Source organism: Panthera leo, chromosome D2 (genome assembly GCF_018350215.1).
Source record: "Panthera leo isolate Ple1 chromosome D2, P.leo_Ple1_pat1.1, whole genome shotgun sequence".
NCBI classification, from domain to species: Eukaryota; Metazoa; Chordata; class Mammalia; order Carnivora; family Felidae; genus Panthera; species Panthera leo.
Window position 1 is genome coordinate 54,208,591 of NC_056689.1, and position 20,437 is coordinate 54,229,027.

Sequence of the window (20,437 nt, forward strand, 5' to 3'; positions counted from 1 at the left end):
ATAGTAGCTTTGGGGGCGCCTGGGTGGCTTAGTCAGTTGAACGTCTGACTTTGGCTCAGGTCATGATCTCGCGGTTTGTGAGTTTGAGCCCCACGCTGGGATCTGTACTGACAGCTCAGGACCTAGGCCCTGCTTCAGATTCTGGGTCTCCCTCTCTCTCTGCCCCTCCCCTGCTCACACTCTGTCTCTCTCTCTCAAAAATAAATAAAAATTTATTTATAAATTTTTATAATTTATATTTATAGCAGCTTTATTTATAACAGCAGAAGAACAGACACAACCCAGATGTTCTTCACTGGGTGAATGGTTAAACTGTGGTCCATCTGTACCACGGAATAAAAACAAATTAGGATACAGCGATCAGACAGAAGATCAATAAGGAGACAGGTTTTGAATCACACTGCAGACGGACTGTGACGGACTATAAAACACTCCATCCAACAACAGCAGAATACTCATTCTGCTCAAGTGCACGTGGAATATTCTCCAAGACAGAACTTGTGTTAGGCCACAAAGCATGAGAAAAAATTTAAAGTCTTAAATTTAGGAAGACTGAAATCATCAAGTATCTTTTCTGACCATGATGGAATGAAACAAGAAATCAAGAGCAGAAGGAAAACCGGAAAATTTACAAATATGTGGAAATTAAACAATACACTCCTGAATAACCAATGGGACAAAGAAGAAATCACAAGGGAAATTAGAAAATATTGAGACAAATGAAAATGAAAAACATGAGGCGCTTGGGTGGTTCAGTCGGTTAAGAGTCAGACTTCAGCTCAGGTCATAATCTCACAAATTTGTGAGTTCGAGCCTGCATCATGCTCTCTGCTGTCAGCACAGAGCCTGCTTTGGATCCTCTGTCCCCCTTTCTTTCTGCCCCAATCCGCTTACTCTCTTTCAAAATGGATAAACTTTTTTAAAAATCAGCAAAAAATATAAATAAATAAATAATAAAAGTACATCTTAAAAAAAGAAAATGAAAAAATAACATACCAAAACTTATGGGATGTGGCAAGCTGAGAAGGGACTTTATAGCTATAAATACCTAATTAAAAAAAGAAGAGCGATCTCAAGTAAGCAAACTTTATATCTCAAGGGAGAAGAAAAGAACTAAAGCCAAAGTTAGCAGAAGGAAGGAAATAATAAAGAGCAGAGCACAAATAAACAAAATAGTGGAGAGAAAAACAATGGAAAACCATCAACAAAACTAAGAGTTTGTATTTTTTTGTTTTGTTTTGTTTTAAGATCAACAAAATTGGGGCACCTGGGTGGCTCAGTCAGTTAAGCATCCAACTTCGGCTCAGGTCACAATCTCACAGTTTGTGAGTGCTGACAGCTCAGAGCCTGGAGCCTGCTTCAGATTCTGTCTCCTTCTCCCTCTGCCCCTCCCCCACTTGCACTCTGTCTCTTTCAAAAATAAATAAACTTTAAAAAAAAAAATTAGGGGTGCCTTGGTGGCTCAGTAGGCTGAGTGTCCAACTTCAGCTCATGTCATGATGTCATGGTTTGTGGGTTTGAGCCCAGCATTGGGCTCTGTGCTGACAGCTTAGAGTCTGGAGCCTGCTTCAGATTCTGTCTGTCTCTCTCTGCCCCTCTCCCGCTCACACTCTGTCTCTCAAAAATAAACATTAAAAAATAAATTTAAAAAAATAAACATCAACAAAACTGACAAACTCTTAGCTAGACTAAGAAAAAGAGGGAAGACCAAAATAACAAAAAAATCAGAAATGAAAGAAGAGGCATTACAATGAATATGACAGAAATAAAAAGGATCTTAAGAGATCTTTATGAACAATATGCACAAACTGGATAAGCTAGAAGAAACAGATAACTCCTAGAAACCTACAACCTAACAAGATGGAGTCATGAAAGGAAAAAACCTGGACAGACCTATAATAAAATAACAAGGTTGACTCAGTAATCAAAAATCTCTCAACAACAAAAAACTCAGGACTAGATGGCTTCATTGGAGAAATCTACCAAACAGTTAAAGAAGAATTGACACCAATTCCAAATAACTCAAGAGGAGGGAACACTTCCAAACTCATTCTATGAGGCCAGCATTACCCTGAAACCAAAACCAGACAAAGGTACCACAGAAAAATAAAACTACAGACCATTATTCTCAATGAGCATTGATGCAAAATCCTCAGTAAATGGAATTCAACAGCACATTAAAATGACTATACGCCATGACTAAGTTGGATTTATTTCTAGAATGCAAAGATGACTCAACATACAAAAATCAATCAATGTAGGGACACCTAGATGGCTCAGTTGATTAAGCGTCTGACTCTTGGTTTCGGCTCAGGTCATGATCTCCCGATTTGTGAGTTTGGGCTCTGCGCTGACAGTGCGGAGCCTGCTTGGGATTCTCTCTCTGTGCCCCGACCCCTCTTGCACGCTCTCTCTCTCAAAATAAGTAAATAAACTTAAAAGAAAAAAAAGTCTTGTTAAAAAAAATCAATCTAATACACTTCATTAATGGAACAGAAGACAGAAACCACAAGAGCATCTCAATAGTTAAAAAAAAAAATTGATAAAACTCAACATATTTTCATGATAAAAACACTAAGCAAATCAGAAATAGAAAGAAATTACTTCAACATAATAAAAGCCATGTATGCCAAGACCACACCTAACATCATACTTAACTGGTAAAAAATTGAAAGTTTTTCCTCTAAGATCAGGAATAAGACAAGGATATCTACTCTTCTTTTTTAAATTTTTTAAAATGTTTATTTATTTTTGAGAGAAAAAGAGAGAGCACAAATAGGGGAGGAACAGAGAAAGAGGGAGACACAGAATCCAAAGCAGGCACTAAGCTCTGAGCTGTCAGCACAGAGCCCGACATGGGGCCTGAACCCATGAACTGTGAGATCATGACCTGAGCTGGTTGGTTGCTCAACAAACTGAGGCACCCAAGACGCCCCAATATCTACTCTTACCACTTCTATTCAACATAGTACTAGAAGTCTTAGCCTAAGCAATTAGGCAAGAAAAGGAATAAAAATTATTCAAATTGGAAAGGAAGAGTAAACTTACCTGTTTATAAATGATCTTATATGTAGAAAATCTTAAAGATTTTCCACAATAAAAAAATTTTTATTTCCACAAATAAAAACATTGAAACATTGTTAGAATGAAGGAATTCAGCAAAGCTGCAGGACACAAAATCAACACACAAAAATCAACTGTGTTTCTATACACTGACAATGAACAATCCACAAAGAAAATTAAAAAACAATCCCATTTACAATAGCATCAAAAGAATAAAATCTTTGGGAATAAACTTAACCAAAGAGATGAAGACTTGTACACTGAAAACTATAAAACACTGATGAAAAAAATCAAAGAGGACACAAATAAATGGAAAGATATCCATGTTTATGGACTGGAAGGATTAATAATGTTAAAACGTCCAGGGGCACCCAGCTGGCTTAGTCAGTAGAGCATGTGACTCTTAATCTTGGGGTTGTAAATTTGAGCCCCACATTGGGTGTAGAGATTACTTTAAAAAATTTTTAAATGTCCACATTACTGAAAGCAATCTACAGATTCAGTGCGAGCCCTATCAAAAATTCGACGGTTTTTTTTGTTTTTTTTTGTGGAAATAGAAAAAAGCATCCTAAAATTCATATAAAATCTTAACGGGACCCCAAACAGCCAACACAATCTTGAGAAAGTAAAGCAAAACCAGAGGTATCACATTTCCTGATGTCAAAACATAATATAAAAGCTACAGCAACCAAAACAGTGTGGTACTTGCATAAAGACAGACATACAGATCAATGGAAGAAAATACAGAGCCCAGAAAAAAACCCTGGCAAATAGGGTAAAAATGATCTTTGATAAGGATGCCAAGAATACACAATGCAGAAAGGATTGTCTCTTCAATAAATGGTTTGAGAAAACTGGGTATCTGTATATAAAAGAATGAAAATGGACCTTTATCTCACCATAAATAAATCAGCTAAAAAATTGACTAAAGACTTAATGAAATAAAAATCCTAGAAGAATACATAGAGGTAAAGCTTTCTGACATTAGTCTTGGAAATGATTTCTTGAATTAACACCAAAGGCACGGGCAACAAAATCAAAATTAGACAAGTGGGAGTATTTAAACTTTTTAAGAACAAACTTCTAAACACCAAAAGAAGCAATTAACAGACTGAAGAGGCAATCTGTGGAATGGGAAAAATATTTGCAAACCATATATTTGATAAGGGGTTAATATCCAGAGTATGTAAAGGACTCCTACAACTCCATGACAAAAAACCCAAATAACCTGATTTTTAAAATGAGCAAAGGGTGTGAATATACATTTCTCCAAGAAGATACATACTGGCCAGCAACAATATGAAAAGTTATAGAATAGCTGCTACCAAAACACACACACACACAAAAACAAAAAAACAACCATCCAAAACGAAACCAAAAACCAAGACCCAAAAGAACCACAAATGTTGGTAAGGATGGAGAAACTGGAACCCTGTGCACTGTTGGTGACAATGCAAAATAGCATAGTGCTATGGAAAACACTATGGAGGTTCCTCAAAAAAGAAAAAAGAAAATTACCATATGACCCAGAAATCCTGTTTTTGGGTATCTAGCCAAAAGAATTAAAATCAGGATCTCAAAACGATATTTGCACACTCACGGTCATTGCAACATTATTCACAATAGCTGAGGGGTGGAAGCAACGTAAATGCCCATTGACAGATGAGTGGATAATCAAAGTGTGGTACAGACAGACGGTGGAAGATTACTGAGCCTTAAAAAAAAAAAAAGCAACTGTCACATGCTGCAACATGGATGAATCTTGATGACATTATGCTGAGTGACATAAACCAGTCACAATGCAATAGATAGCTGCGTAATTCTACTTATATGAGGTACCTAAAATACTCACTCTTAGAAACAGTGCAGGAAGGGAAGAGCAGGGTTGTTCAATGGATACAGAATTTGTTTTGCAAGAAAAAGTTCTAGAGATCTGTTGCACAAAGATGTGCGTATAGTTACCAGTCCTATACACTTAAAAAACGGTTAAGATGATAGATTTTATTTTATTTTATTTTTAAGATTTATTTTTAAGTAATCTCTATACCCAACATGGGCTTGAACTCACAACCCTGAGATCAAGACTGAGCCAGCCAGGTGCCCGTAAGATGGTATATTTTAAGTATTTTTACTACAATGAAAAAAAAAATCCTTAGAACAGGAAAAAAAAAGTTACTATTGGTACAACCTGAATAAATCAAATAAATCTCCAGTGAACGATGCTAAGTTAAAAAAAAAAAACAAAAGCCAATTCCAAAAAGTCACATCTTATATGATTCCATCAATATAACGTTCTTGAAATAATAGATAGCAGATAGCAGATTAGGGGGTTACCAGAGGTTAAGGAGGGTGGGAGGAGTTGGGTGTGGCCATAAGAGGTGACATGAGAGATCCCTGTGGTGATGGAAATCCTCTCTCTTGCCCGTATCGATGCCAACATTTCAGTTTTGATACTGTACTATATAGTTTTCAAGGTGGTACCACTGAAGGGGACGGGGTAAAGGGTATAGAGGACCTCTATTATTTCCTATAACTGCATGTGAATCTACAATTAAGATAAACAGTTTAATTACGTTTCCCCACATGATGGAAGTTAAGCGTTAATTGGAAATAATGTAGACATAGATTTTTAGTGCTTGCTATTTATGTAAGTGGGGGTGAAGGATGCAGGTTGACTCAGAAAAACTCTTCATGTCTGAGATGCCTCAACTTGGTTACCCCACTGTTCACCAAAAAATGCAGTACTGAGAAACCCTACATAATCATTTTTGGAAAAGGAGCCTAGCCAGAATGCTCCCTACGTTTTAGTCTTCAAAGGCCTGGATGTTGGACCTGTAATAAGAAACCAGAGGAGTAATTATGGGCACCAGGAGAGGACTCCAGACTCCCGAGCCAATTTTCTGTGGGCCACGGGCAAGTTTAGCTAGGTGGCAAACAGCCACCTTCATGATAGAGATTTTCTTCCCATCCAGCTGTGAACGCGTCAGGATTAATACCATCCCTCTGATATCATCTGAATAGAGAACAATGCATCCCTTTATTCCCCCTGCACCTGCTTAGATACAGGCCTCGTGAGTATATGGGGAGATCTCCTGAGAACACAAGTTGGAAGAGTTAGTATGCTTGGACTACTGTGTTGGTGAAGGGAGCCCAACCAATCATTCCATGAAGAGGCCACCACTCCATCAGGAAGGTGATGAATGGTGCTGGTTGGCAGGACTGAAGCCACAATGCTGGAAAGAAAGAAGTCTACCATAAGTCACAGCAAAATCTTCTCCATAATGTTTATCTGCATGCTTCTGCTCTTCTGGAGGCCCCAGTACTCAGAAGTGATGGGTATGGAGTCCTCATGGGCAGTGAAATCAGGAATAACTGGCATTCACTGAGCACCTGCCAGAGGCCAGGTGCTGTTCTGGGTGCTATTTGCACACCTCAGCGCATTCTCTGAATAGCCTGCTGGTGAGGTAGGTCATTTAGGTGTATTACACACACCTGAGAGATGGGGGTGCTGAGTCTCAGAGAGGTTACATGGTCTGCCTAAGAAGCCCAGTTGGAATTCAAGGGCCCTCTATCTACGAAGCCTGTACCTTTGGGAAAGTATTAAGCAGCATCATATCTACAAGGAAATACAGGCTCTGAATCACCAGAAAATGGCTATAGCCCCTAAAATCAGTTGAAAGAGGTCGGAAGGCAGGTGAAAGCTTTCGTTTGAACACAGCAACATTTCCTCCACCCACCTGGTACACAGAAGGCACTCAATAAATGAGTGTTAGGCTGAACTGACCTAAAGGCTCTCCCAGTCAGCTGTGTGCGCGCTGGGAGCACAGGCGGCGGATGGTGCCCTCTCGCCCTCCATCCTAGTTTAGTTTGGAAGCAGCAAAGCAGTCTGTATCGTCACGTGGGGACGCGGCCCTAGGACGCCCTGTGAGACACTGAGCCACACACACACTAGGCTGCTTTGAAGTGCATGGGACAAAGAAACTCAGAGAGCCCCAGGGAATCAGTGATGACCTCAGACACAAAGTATGAAGAGAGCCAACTGTGGAACCTCTGAATTTTACAGACTAAACAGTGGGGGTGAGTGAGTGCCTGGGACTTCTGCTGACTGAGCAAGCAAGTTACCCCGCGGCTGCTGGGTATGCAGGACAATCCTTCTCTGAGAATGCACAAGTGGCTGCTCTAGAAGCAGGCTAGTAAGCAGAGCCCCACGACGGGCAGCATGGCCCTTTCGGTCACTGTCTTTGCCACAGGCTGCTGGTATTCCCACTGTTTCTGGATTCATCTTCAAAGAGTTTGAGATGAGGCAGAAGCTCGGCCCCCTATGCGGAGAAAATCTCGAAGGAGATTCTTGGTACAAGACTCAGAGCCTGCTGCAGCCAGGGGACGGGGGCTGGAGGAAAGGCTTGCAAGTGTCCAGACAGTTTCAGACTTAATTGTTTCAGATTGGAGGCGGAGAGCAGGCAGGGAGCATGAAAGGAGAAAGAAGACATTAATGAAGGAATAACCGCCAAGGCCATACTAAAAATACTTCCCAGGCACATATTTCTCCCAATGCATAGCAGCTCTTTCAATTAAGGATGTGTCATTTCCTGGGTTATTAAATCCAGATCGCAGAACATTCCACTCTAGGACAGTAAAAGAGGGTCACGTTCTCAGCCTCCACCAGCACCAAAGCAGCAAAGAACAGGGATCATGGCCCTCGGTTTTCCTGTCACTCGGCTCCCAATGGAGCTGCATGAAAGCAAGGTTCCCTTCAGGGTGTGTCTGTGGAAAGCTCGGGGGGCCCGGCACGGCGCTCTTTCTCAGATACCTCCAAATTCCCCTGTAGTCACTTTGAAGGACATCATCACCTCAAGCAACTGGCTTGAAGGCACTGCAGGAATCAGAATTTGGGGGAAGAAGACACTAGTAGCCACTTTGCCTCAGTTACTACAATAAACGTCAATAACCTTGAACATCTTGTAAAGCCAAAGGCATCTGGCAAAAAGTCTCCCCTACTAGACACTAAGAAACTTAAAAGGAAATCGCAGAGCCTTTTGGCGCTGGGCACAGGGACTTGCATGCAGTGGCTACCCAGTAATGTCCATCTCCCTTTGCAGGGAGAGGGGGGCTATATGCACGGTAGGACCAAGGAGCCCTTGAGAGGGATCCCCATGACAGCCCTTTCCGAACAGTTAAGTAGTCTGGAAACTCGCATGCCTTAACTCTCACCTAACCTGCCTCTGAAGCAACGGGTCTGCAATTTACTCACTCTAAGAGCCGAGCAGACTCTTGTTAAAGGTAAATTGGGAAGAAACTGAACAGCAAAATGGGCTTTAGGGCTAATGTAAGAACTGAGGATTCTAAGTGGGAAAGATCCTCAGAGATTGGACAAGGTTTGGATCACATGGTATTTTCCAACAAATGTAACTGTCACCAACATTTATAAATCAGGGGGTTTCAGGGGCACCTGGGTGGCTCTGTTGGTTAAGTGTCCGACTTCAGCTCGGGTCATGATCTCACAACTCTGTGAGTTCAAGCCCCACGTCAGGCTCTGCGCTGACAGCTCAGAGTTTGGAGCCTGCTTCGGATTCTGTGTCTCCCTCTCTCCCTCTGCCTCTCCCCTGCTCATACTCTGTCTCTCTCTCTCTCTCAAAAATAGAAACATTAAAAAAAAAATTGGTGGGGGGGCACATGGGTGGCTCAGTTGGTGAAGTGGCCGACTTTGGCTCAGGTCATAATCTCATAGTCTGTGAGTTCGAGCCCCGCGTCGGGCTCTGTGCTGACAGCTCACAGCCTGGACCCCACTTCAGATTCTGTGTCTCCCTCTCTCTCTCTCTCTTTCTCTGACCCTCCCCCACTCACACTCTGTGTTTCACTCTCTCTCAAAACGAAATAAACATTAAAAAATTTGTTTTTAATAAAAAACAATTTTTTTTAAATCAGGGGGTTTCAGATAAAAAGAGGCTTTCTGAGAGCTTCTGTTTCAGTGAAATTAATTAGCAGGAATTAATTAATGAGCAGAGCTGCTGGAACCACTCTGGGCTGCTGCACATCCAGCTGCTTACAGGCCACTCTGCTCCCTTTGTCTGCACTCTGAGCTCTGCCCTCAGGTCCTTATCTTCCCTGCCACATTTGGGCATGGGAGGTGGCAACTTGGGACCTAGTCTGTCCCCTTTTAACCCACAGAGAGAGAACTGGTCCCACCTCCTACTCTCCATCCTCAAACCCAGTTCCTTTGCTGTGGGTTGCAGTATCCCCAGTGTTTCCAGATTCATCTTCAAAGAGTCCAGGATGGAGCGGACACTGGGCCTCCTATGCTGGGAAGACAGAGGATACTCTGGATAAAAACTGAGATTGGTGACAGGAGGGGACAGGCCTCCCCAGCCCTGAGAAAGCTGTTTCCTTAGAACTCTCTACCCTGTCCACCTGCAGCCCTCCTCTCCCCTGTGTCTGCCCCAGATCAGAACCGGTTCCAACAGACACACATTTATATCCTCACAAACTTCTATTATTTCCAGTGGGCCACTGTAGGGAAAAAAGCAGACGCTGGTTCCCAAACATTTCATCATGAAGTACTCATCCTTTGTTCAGATCAGATGGTGAACACAAGCAGAAACCCCAAACTATAAATACTAAAGAATATCTCAGGGGGCACCTGGGTGGCTCATTCAGTGGAGCGTCTGACTCTTGATTGCGGCTCAGGTCATGATCTCATGGTTCGTGAGTTCGAGCTCTGCGTCGGGCTCTGTGCTGCCAGTGCAGAGCCTGCTTGGGATATTCTCTCTCTCTCTCTCTCTCTCTCTCTCAAAACAAACAAAAATATCTCAGGAATCAGTAGGACTGTCAAAGAGGGAATATGTTCACTGAGAAGATGATGATGACCAGAGAAATCAGGGAAATAACAATGTCAGTCTTGGTGAATAATTGATTAGTTTGTGCCAGATATGGTACCAGACTCTTTACATGTTACTTCTTATGTTCACAACAACCCTATACGGCAGGTGGTATTTGCCCCTTTTTCAGAGATAACGGAAAATGAATGCAGAAAGAACAGTGCTAAAGTAGACAGTTTTCTCTCTGGGTTGGTGGCTCAACCTCTTCCCACCCGTCTGGATGAACCTGGTCCTGCCATGCGCAGCCTTTTCCAGGACTGGCCTGTGGGGGGATCCAAGGGCCTACTTACGCTCTGCCATTTGTCTCTTGCCCGCTGGCTGCTGTCTTGGACTCCAAGGCGTTGTTGAAGTTGGAGATGTTTTCAGAGGAATAGAGGCCAGCTGGATTGTTGTACTGGTTTGTGATGACCCTGGGGGCAGAGCTGGTGGCCGGTGAGGCGGTAAAGGGCACGGCACTCCGGTTGTGGGCACTCCCTATGTGTGGGACCTCCTGTAGGCAGAGATCAGAGGAGATCAGTGCACACCCCCGAGAGACACTGCAGGCTGAGTGCCAGAAAGAAAGGTGTTCTGTTGAGCTGTGGTAGCCCTGGTTCAACACCAAACTTCAACTGAGGGGCTCTGACGTGCCCACCAGACACGCAGGCAACGGACCCACTGACCGACCGACGACCAACCGACCGACTGGGGTAAATCTCCAGCTGGGCATGTGGGTTTCACATGCCAGCTCCACCTTGTTCTCCCTGGAGGCCCAGTCAAAGCCTAATCTGCTGCTAGGCACCCCCTGGGCATAACACCTCTAGATGCCTTGGGCTGTCATGATCCAAGCTTGGGCTGAAACTCCCTTTCAGAGTACATTCCAAAGGGATTACGGTACAAGGAGGAGAACAGGCAGGCTCTTGGTGCCTGGGTCAGTGCAGAGCAGGAGATGATAAAAGGTAGAGACAAACTTCCTAGAACTGAGGGGATTAGACAAGCAAGATAAGAAGCCCACGGGGCCACCGGGCAAAGCAGCTGCTGAGGAGGCAGAGGTGGTTCAGGGCTCCAGCAGGAAGGGGTAAAGGGAGTTCAGGATCTGCAGTTTCTCTAGAAGGACAAGGCTGCCCAGATGGAAGGCTAGGCGATACCTGTTACAGGGGCGGTGCCTGGGGGGAGCTGACGGAGAGGACTTTGATCTTGTCTGGGCTCATCCCCCCCTCTTTCTGTAATTTGAGACAGTGCCCTCCACCCCTTCCCTGGACTGCCAGGAGCCAAGGATAATTCCTACAGCTCCAGAGCTCATTGCGTCTTTGCAAACAACCCCCCCCCCCCCCGCAAACTTTCTAAACTAACATTCCTGGTTTTAAAAATCATGGATTTTTCTGACAACTCAGTCAGGAAGGTGCTTTCTGCACGAATGTCCTGGACCCACCCGATAGCACGCTCTGTGCAGCTACTAAACTCAACATGCATCGTATTTTCTGTGTTCCCCAACATAGAACCTTCCTGAACGCTGGCCCCCTTCTTAACACTCAGGCCCAGAAGAACTGATCCCAAAAGATTTCCTTCCAGTCTTCTGTCTGTTGCTCCTTTTTTTTTTCTTAATCTTTCACTGAAACGTTGTCTTTCACGCTTTCTTAGAATACATTACAATGAAAAGTAACAATTTAATTCACTGTGTACTGAGAGAGAGAGAGAGCGTGAGCATGTGCACACAAGCAGGGGAGGGGCAGAGAGAGGGGGACAGAGGATCTGAAGCAGGCTCTGTGCTGACAGCTGATGCGGAGCTCAGACTCACAAACTGTGAGATCACGGCCTGAGCTGAAGTCGGACTCTCACCTGACTGAACCACCTAGGCGCCCCTCACTGGGTACTGATTAAAAATAAAAGACAAAAAGAAAATAGTTTTATGATTGAGATTTTTCACTATTCAGATAGGCTTCTCTTCGACAAGTCAGAACCAGTGAGGTTTTAATGTATAAGTTACATTGAGTGGACTTTGTCCACACTGGACAAAAGCTAAGTACACACAGATCATTCACAAAAGGGGAAGTATAACTAGTTAAGAAAATGACTTTAGCAGGGATACCCGGGTGGCTCAGGCCAACTTTGGCTCAGGTCACAATCTCACAGCTCATGAGTTAGAGCCCTGCACTGGGCCCTCTGCTATCAGTGCAGAGCCCGCTTCAGATCCTGTTTCCCTCTCTCTCGCCCCTACCTCGCTCACTTTCACTCTCTCTCTTCCCCCCAAAATAAACCAAAAAAAAAAAAAAAATGACTTTATCAGTAATCAAAGCATGGTTAAGTAAATCTTATGGCACAACTACCATGAGGAATAATACATAGTCGTTAACAGCAGGGGACTTGCAGATGGCTGGTGGCCTGGGACTTTGGCCCACGTCAGTGGCTGCCCTACAGCACTGCAGGACAGACCCACAGCTGCAGCCAGGGACGCAATTCCGTCGTCACCTCCGTCTCCACAGCAATTCCAAGGAGCAGCACAGGATGCTGAGCGCCAAGGAAGATTCCTATTTTTCTGTTTTGGCTCCATTTTTCCCATCATTTCCTCTCTGGCTTTGGGCAAGTTATACCTCTCTGAGGCCATTTCTCATCTTTACATGGAAGTAAGTAAAGCTTTCTCTCACAAGCACTTGGTATGACCTATCAGTGTACCAACGACAGTGACTGCCACAAAGCAGACATTCAGTCAGTGTCCGGTCCCTTCTCCCTCCCCAGACACACATTTCCAATTAGAATGGAGAGTCAATAGAAAATTATTCCGGTTGGACGTTCTCCTTTTTCACTTTATAGAGAATCTTCTGAGAATACATCCGTTTTGTACTTAAAAGGAGTATCTCTAACCCCATGTGAATACTGGTCTTTCCAGAAGTCAGGCGGTTAATTCAGGGCCTGCCTCTGGAATGGATGATGTAATTGTTTGGGCTTTGTATTTATCAGTCTCCAAGGAAACTGAATAATGAGGAAATATAAACTAGGTGTGTGACTACCCTGACCTCAGATAAGCCGGGGTGGTGGCTGGCATTACATGAACTAACAGATCTTTTAATTATAGATGAACTCTGTTCTTACTCATTCTTTTATTTTAGAATGACTGGAAGTGAAAGGTTTTGGGAAAAGGAGAGTGGGAAGTTTTTCATAGGAACAAAGAATTACTGAATCAAAAGAAAAATATACTCAGGTGTTAAAGCATCAGAGAACTTTTTAAATTTTTTTTTGAAGAGAACTACCTTCAAAATACTAATATAGGAACCAGACTATAGGCTTAACGATGAAAATTCAAGTATAAGATATAAAAAGTATAACTGAAATGGAAGTATTCCCTTATGTAAGTGAAAAGTAAGATTTTAGGTAGACCAAATCAGAACAAAACCATTTCTTACGTATTATAAAATATGTCACAACTTAGCACATTAGAACTTAACACTTATAGTAAATTCAGTGAAGTGGCTAAGAACGCCTTGGGAAATTGGAATTAACAGTGGCACATTTAAAATTAGTTTGCACGCGGAGTCTGGCTGGCTCGGTAGGAAGAACATGCAACTCTCGATCTCAGGGTCATGAGTTCGAACCCCATGTTGAGTATAAAGATTGCTAAAAATAAATAAACTTAAAAAATTAACTTTTTTACAACTGCTAGTTTACAACTGAGTGCCATTTTATGAGCTTTCCTTATAGGAGCTGAACATGTTCATGCCAGTTCTGAAATGCCAGATTCAAAATTGTCCTTGATGTAACTCTTAGGATTTCTTGAGTATGATTTTTATTATATTAATGAAAAAAATGCTGTATGCCTACATTTCAGAAATTTTAATGGATACCTTTGAGAAAACATGACTTACAAACAACCATTTATTCACACCAACATACTTTGTGAGTTCATTTTCATAGAAGCTTCTGTCATGTATAAAGGAGATCTAGTTATGTGCTATCTTTTTATTGTATCTTGATTCATCATAAAAAGTAAGTTGTGTCCCAAATTTTTTTAGGAAAAAAAATTAAAGTTCAAATCTTCAGCTGGGGTTAAATGTATAACAATCACACATCAGCCTAAGAGAAGTTTTCAAAATCCATTCTCAATTTACTTATTATTTATTTTTTAAGATTTTAAACCAAGTAATCTCTACACCCAACATGGGGCTTGAATTTACAACGCTGAGATCAGGAGTCACATGTTCCACTGACTCAGCTGGGAGCCCCTATTAACTTGTTATTAATAATTCATTAATTTATCCAAGATACACACTTTGTAAAAAGTAGGTCAGGCACAAGGAATTTTACAAAAATGTTCTAAACATTCTTAAGTTTTTTCCACTTTTTTTTTAAGTTTAGTTATTTATTTTGAGAGAGACAGAGACAGCATCAGTAGGGGACAGTAGCATCAGGTAGAGAGAGAGGATCCCAAGCAGGCTTTGTGCTGTCAGTACAGAGCCCGATGAGGGGCTTGAGCTCACAAAGCTGAATGATCATGACCTGAGCGAAACCAACAGTTAGACACTTAACCGACTGAGCCAGCCAGGTACCCCTCCCCTTATTTCAAAAGAATGCCCAATCCATTCATTGTAGATAATTTAGAAGATGCAATTAAGGAAGAAAGAAAGAAAATCACTTACTATCGATTTGTTTACAAATATGGGATCTTTAGACAGTTTACTGTCCTCGGAAATTCTATTTGGCTGACAAATTGTGCACTGACCGCCTAGCAGTTTCAGTCTGAAGTGACTTTATTTTAGCGATTTTAGGGTCTCAGTGAAACAAAAATGGAGATTTCCGTTGCAAGGCTCATGGAAACAAGAGAGTGGGGTCTGGGGAGGAGAGGCAGGGTTATGATTCTGATTCCCCTCCAGGTTCTAGGCCTCAGGACCCACGCTGATTTTCATGCCTGGTATGATTCACATGTATCTGAAATCCGCAGTGAACTGAGCCAGCTCCTTTATTTCATGCAGTCCTGCCACCCTATTCTGCACAGGAAAGCTTCCACCCACTTCCTGTATCGCTTCCTACACTCTGTGTCCAGCCCTGGCCCTGGCGTCACTGCCTTGGGGCTTTCCAGCTCTTTCCTCCCGCGTTCCCTTACGGGAAGAAGTGAACAAGAGCCAGGTCCCAGGGTTGTCTGTGGAGGGCTCTCCTGACCTTGGCCCAGGCCCCCAGGGCAGGCCAAACAGTTGTGTCAAAGGAAGACAAGACAGGAGCAGTGGCAACGGTGAACAAGTACTTACTTGGGGTTCAGAGGCTAAATTCATCTTGTACGGATGACGTTTCCCTTCCTCTGTCACCAGGGGGGACCAGATTTTTTGTTCAGATCTGCAACACATTGACAATGTTGTTTCATTCATGCTAAGTCACATATACTAAAAACAGGACGGGAAAATGCCCACTGCTGCCTGACTTCTGCGCTCTGAACACTCTGCCTGCCACTCGCCTTCCCCTCTGTTTGCCACGAGTGTGATCTTCCCAAAGCACCCATCTGATGACGTCTCGTCCGATGGCTTCCCATGTGGCGCAGACCTCTTCCAGCCTCACCCTCCATCATTGCACTGTGTCGCTGACCCCCAGCCACACCAGCCTCCTCTACAGTCCCGAGCAGCCTCACATGGCCTACCTCTGTCGGGACAGAAAGAGCTTCTCCTTTACCCCTCCCAGTGTTCTTGAGCCAGACTGGGGAACTGACTCACCAAGTGTGAAGGCTGGCTGGCCCAAATAAAAGTGATGCTTCCCTTCTTGAGTGTGCAAAGGATTTCTTTGTACTTATCACATAGCATAAACCTCAGTCTAGTCTAAGCTTTCATTAGTGTAGAATGAAATAGAACATTTATGCGTATCCTGTATTGTTAGACTGCCAAGCACAGGGCCAGATACAAGATACACCTGTTGAATTTGTTGGTAGATGAATAAAAAAAAAAAATGAATGAATGAGTGTCTTGGAAAGGATTTGGACTGAGGTAGAAATGGAGAGGAGAATGAGGGACAAACGTGCTTTTGAGGGGATAGAAAAAGTGGTGTGGGGTGACTCTCGATCTCAGGTTCTTGAGTTCAAGCCCCATGTTGGGGGCCTCCTATAGGGGCAGGGCTCTAACATATATGAAATATTCTGACCTCCTGCCCTACACCTGGTCCTCCCACTAGTCCTACAGCACAAGGTAGAAAAAGCGATAAACCTATTTCAGATAAGAACCTGAGCAAAGGGCCCACGATGAAGAGCAGTGGAAGCCAAGGTTAATTGCATTAAACAGCAGGTAAGCAGAAGATCAGAATGAGGAATGTGAACTTGATCCAACAGGAAAGAGGGAGCCAGCAAATATTAAACCAAATCTCTCCTGACATCCAGTCCTTGCAGGAACCCCCCCCCAACCCCCGCCCAAGACTAATCAGAAACAGAATGGGAATTCTACCCCAGTGACCACTCCCAAGCCCAAGTGCTCTCCTCAAGCAGCGACCAGACCCGTTGAGAACATTCAACTATCCTTTCTCGTAGCACTTAAGCTTACACGCGGCACTTTGTCTAACGTGTCGGTATCTTTCTCTGCCACTGTAACCTCCAGGGGTGGTACCCCGGCTTCACATGGTGTGATGCAAGCAGCATCCTAAGTAGATTCTCCATGGTTTCTGAGAAGAAATTTTCATTTCGTCATAGCTGACAATGCTTTACTGATTTGACTTCCTCAAAGTTTCGGTTGGTTGTGTTGGAGCAAGTGAAAACACAGAGCTCCTGGAGAGAGACGCCCACACTATAAGAAACACTGGGAAAATGCGAGAGGAAAAAGAAAAACCTGAGGAAACCCCAATCCCACAGACCTGCAGGCCTGCCGCAGGGCACAGAGCTTGGGCCGGAGGGGATCTGGGACAGGTGCGGTGGACCTTCCCACAAGCAGCCTGCAGGCGAAGAAGGAGCATTTCCACGCCTTACCTGGTGACCGTGAGAGTCATGTTGTCTGCGCAGCCCTTGATTTTGTTCTGAGCTTCCAAGTGTGTCAGACTGCTGGTGTTTTCCCCATCGATGGCTGTGATTACATCTCCGATGCACAGGTTAGCCATTGCTGCCTTGCTTCCGGGAGTGACCTGGAAAAAAGGGAAGAGCAGGTTAGTTCCTATTCGTCTCCAAGGAAACCATTGAGTAAATGACCACTGGTGTAAGTGCACTGATCAGAGCACTTCAAAGGGGAAAAGGACTGAAATCGTAACTTTAAATAATAATAATCCTTTATATCCATGCAATACACATGCTTTACAGAGAGTCCTTTTCAATATACCGTGTCATTGGATCCTTACGACAACCTTCTAAGAGAGGACAAATGTCAGTCCCTATTTTAGAGACCAGGACACTGAGGCTTAGAAAGATCTGTGATTTACCTGGGATCACCCAACTAGTTTATCACTGTATTACTAATCATCCAACTAGTATATTTACAGAGCCAGAACCCAAACCCAATGTTCTTCCCACTCAATCTTGTTGCTTCCTTAAAATAAGTTACCAAGTATGTTAAAAACACGCACACACATAGGGATGCCTGGGTGGGTCAGTTGGTTAAGCGTCTGACTTTTGATTTCGGCTCAGGTCATGATCTCACAGTCGTGAGTTCGAGCCCCACGTCAGGCTCTGTGCTGACAGTGCAGAGCCTGTTTCAGATCCTCTGTCTCCTCTCTCTCCGCCCCACCCCTTCTTGCACTCTCTCTCCTTCAAAAATAAATAAACATTTAAACACACACACACACACACACACACAGCATAATGCATGGCAACATCCTATTTATTTCTATAAAAATCTTATATTATTTATGCACAGAACAAATTGGAACACTTCACACAAAATTGTTCACAGTTATACATTTGTATAATGTTTTTGGCTTTTACAATGATCTTGAATTATTCTCGTAATTAAAAAAAAAAAGCAATAAAGAATACTTTGAAATATGGTGGTGCGGCTTACATGGTCTGTTTCCTCCCACTGAGAAGTTGATTACAATTAGGATCATTTCCTATAGGTGGCTGGTTTTCTGCAGCCCAATGCTTCTTTTTTTTCTTTCCCAAGATTTTATTTTACTTATTTTTTAAATGTTTATTTATTTTGAGAGACTGACCAACCACGAGCAAGCGGGGGAGAAGCAGAGAGAGAGGGAGATAGAGAATCTTAAGCAGGCTCCACACTGTCAGCACAAAGCCCGATGCGGGGCTCAATCCCACGAACCGTGAGATCGTGACCTGAGTGGAAATCAAGAATCAGACACTTAACCAACTGAGCCACTCGAGCACCCTTCAAGATTTTGTTTTTAAGTGATCTCTACACCCAGCGTGGGGCTCAAACTCACAATCCTGAGGTCAAGAGTCACACGGTCTTCTGACTGAGCCCACTGGGTGCTCCAGGCCAATGCTTCTGAACTAGCAGTTCCCAATTTATGGGCCACCCATGCTTGGGGAAAGCCAGTCAATTACTGCAATGGCTTGTCAAATCCATTTGCCTACTGAGCAGCAATACATGCGGACTGAATAAATATCCTGCTTCACACACCGACAGATGTACAGCTATTTTTCAAGTGAACTACAGATGTTATTGCAATGAATGAAGTACAAACTCATTCGGAAGCAGTACTAACCACAGAGTAATTGTTTGCTAATAGGTATTTTCTAAACCAAGGTATGCTAAAAATACTACTGTCATCCCAGGGTTGGTCTATGACTTGTGGTATTAAAAGACCTTCCTTGATGGGATTCCAAGTCCCCCGGGAGCAGAGTGGTGGCAACACACCCAGACTCCCAGTGCTCAGGGCATCCTGCCTCCCCTTGGAGCCACCGTGGAAGATCCTGTGAACGTCCAGGTGTCTCCACAAAGCCACACCATGGGTAAGAGGCCCTTCGAGGCACCAAACCAGAACACAAGGTTTGTGTGGGAGGCCTCTGTGGCTGATGCAGTTTTCAGCAGCCATGGTTTCTTTTTCTTTTTTTTCAATGTTCACTTATTTTTGAGAGAGACAGAGTGTGAGTGGGGGAGGGGGAGAGGCAGAGAGAGAGGGAGACACAGAATCTGAAGCAGGCTCCAGGCTCTGAGCGGTCAGCGCAGAGCCTGACGTGGGGCTTGAACTCACGAACCGCGAGATCATGACCCGAGCCGAAGTCAGACGCTCCACCGATTGAGCCACCCAGGCGCCCTAGTAGCCACAGTTTCTATTCAGCCCTCACCCATCTGAAAACACTGACCCTTCTGAGATGGCTGGTGCGATGCTGTTGTCATGGCCCATCCCTCCCAACAGTTCCCTGACCCCAGGGAATAAGGGGTGGATGACTCGATCCTTGGGGTCCCTTCCAGCTCAGACATGCTATGACTTTATCAGGCAAAACTCTTCTGGAATGTAGCAGGAAGCCAGTGCAGGGATCGTGACCTCCTAACCTTCCTTTCTGGCTTTCCCATCATCTATTTACCAGAGATCTGGCTTGTAAAAAGCAAGAGACCTTGGGCGCCTAGCTTGCTCAACTGGTGTAGCATGCGATTCTTGATCTCAGGGTTGTGAGTTCAAGCCCCACATTGGCCATAGAGCTTGCTTTAAAAAAAAAAAAATGGCCCCAGGCATTACTCTGTTTGGGATTGGCAATAATTCTGTCGGCAAATTCTATCTCCAGAAAGAGCAGCCTGATGGAACCCATCTATCATAAAATCTGATAGTGTGAAATCTATTAGTGTGAAATCTAATAGCGTTAAAGAGACCCCTTAGGATAAAATCCAGAATCACTAACAAGGTCCGTGCAGACCACACTTCCTTCCTCACCTTCATCATACCACTCCCCCCATCTAAGCTCTAGCTACATGGCCTTCCTTAGTTCTCTCCAACCACAGGGCCTTAGCATCTCCTGTAACCTCTGTCCTGATTAACTCAGTCTCTTCCTTCAGGTCACACTTAAATGACCCACTCTCAGAGAGGCCTTCCCTGACCTCCAATCTAAGGTAGATCCCCGCCTTCCTTCTAACACACTGTTTTTCTTCCTCATGACACTTGTCACATTAGATTTGTAAATCTATTTTGTGGGTTTACTGACTTAATGCCTGAGGGCCTACTAAACAGTAAGGTGTGTGAGGGCAGGATTTTGTCTGCCTTTTGTGCTGTGGTATCCTCAGTGCCTGGCGCAGTCAATAAATATTTGTCCAATGAATGACTGAATCTAAAATATCTAGTGTTGTTAAATATATAATATGTTGCTTTATTATACCCTTTCATAAATGGCTATTTCAAAAGGAATCAAATAATCATTTCCCTCAACAGCGCTATCCTGGAATGTAACTACCCACAAAACTAAAATGATGAGATGGGGGTGGGGTGGGAAGGGACAGGCTTGAGAAAATGAAAATAGAAGTTTCTTTTTTACTTTAAAATGCTCAGCTTCTAAGAACTCTGGAATTTCCAGCATTGGTTCAAACTGTCTTGTGGGAGAGGCATTTCTGTTAAGTACATCCCGACAGGTCCTGGACAAGCTAGAACCAGTCTTGAGAGTCCCAAGCCTGAGTAACTGGGCCCTG

At 43.7% G+C, this 20,437-nt stretch overlaps 1 protein-coding gene across 1 annotated transcript in view; it reads right to left on the reverse strand.

Moving 5' to 3' along the window:
* Positions 1 to 20,437, reverse strand: part of PDLIM1 (PDZ and LIM domain 1) — a 48,450-nt gene that overhangs the window by 14,754 nt on the left and 13,259 nt on the right. Inside the window, exons 2-4 of the mRNA XM_042908311.1 lie at positions 16,840 to 16,991; positions 15,152 to 15,236; positions 10,229 to 10,428 (exon numbers count right to left, since the gene is read on the reverse strand). Of these exons, the coding sequence (XP_042764245.1) occupies positions 10,229 to 10,428; positions 15,152 to 15,236; positions 16,840 to 16,991 (437 nt within the window). The remainder of the gene's footprint in view (positions 1 to 10,228; positions 10,429 to 15,151; positions 15,237 to 16,839; positions 16,992 to 20,437) is intronic.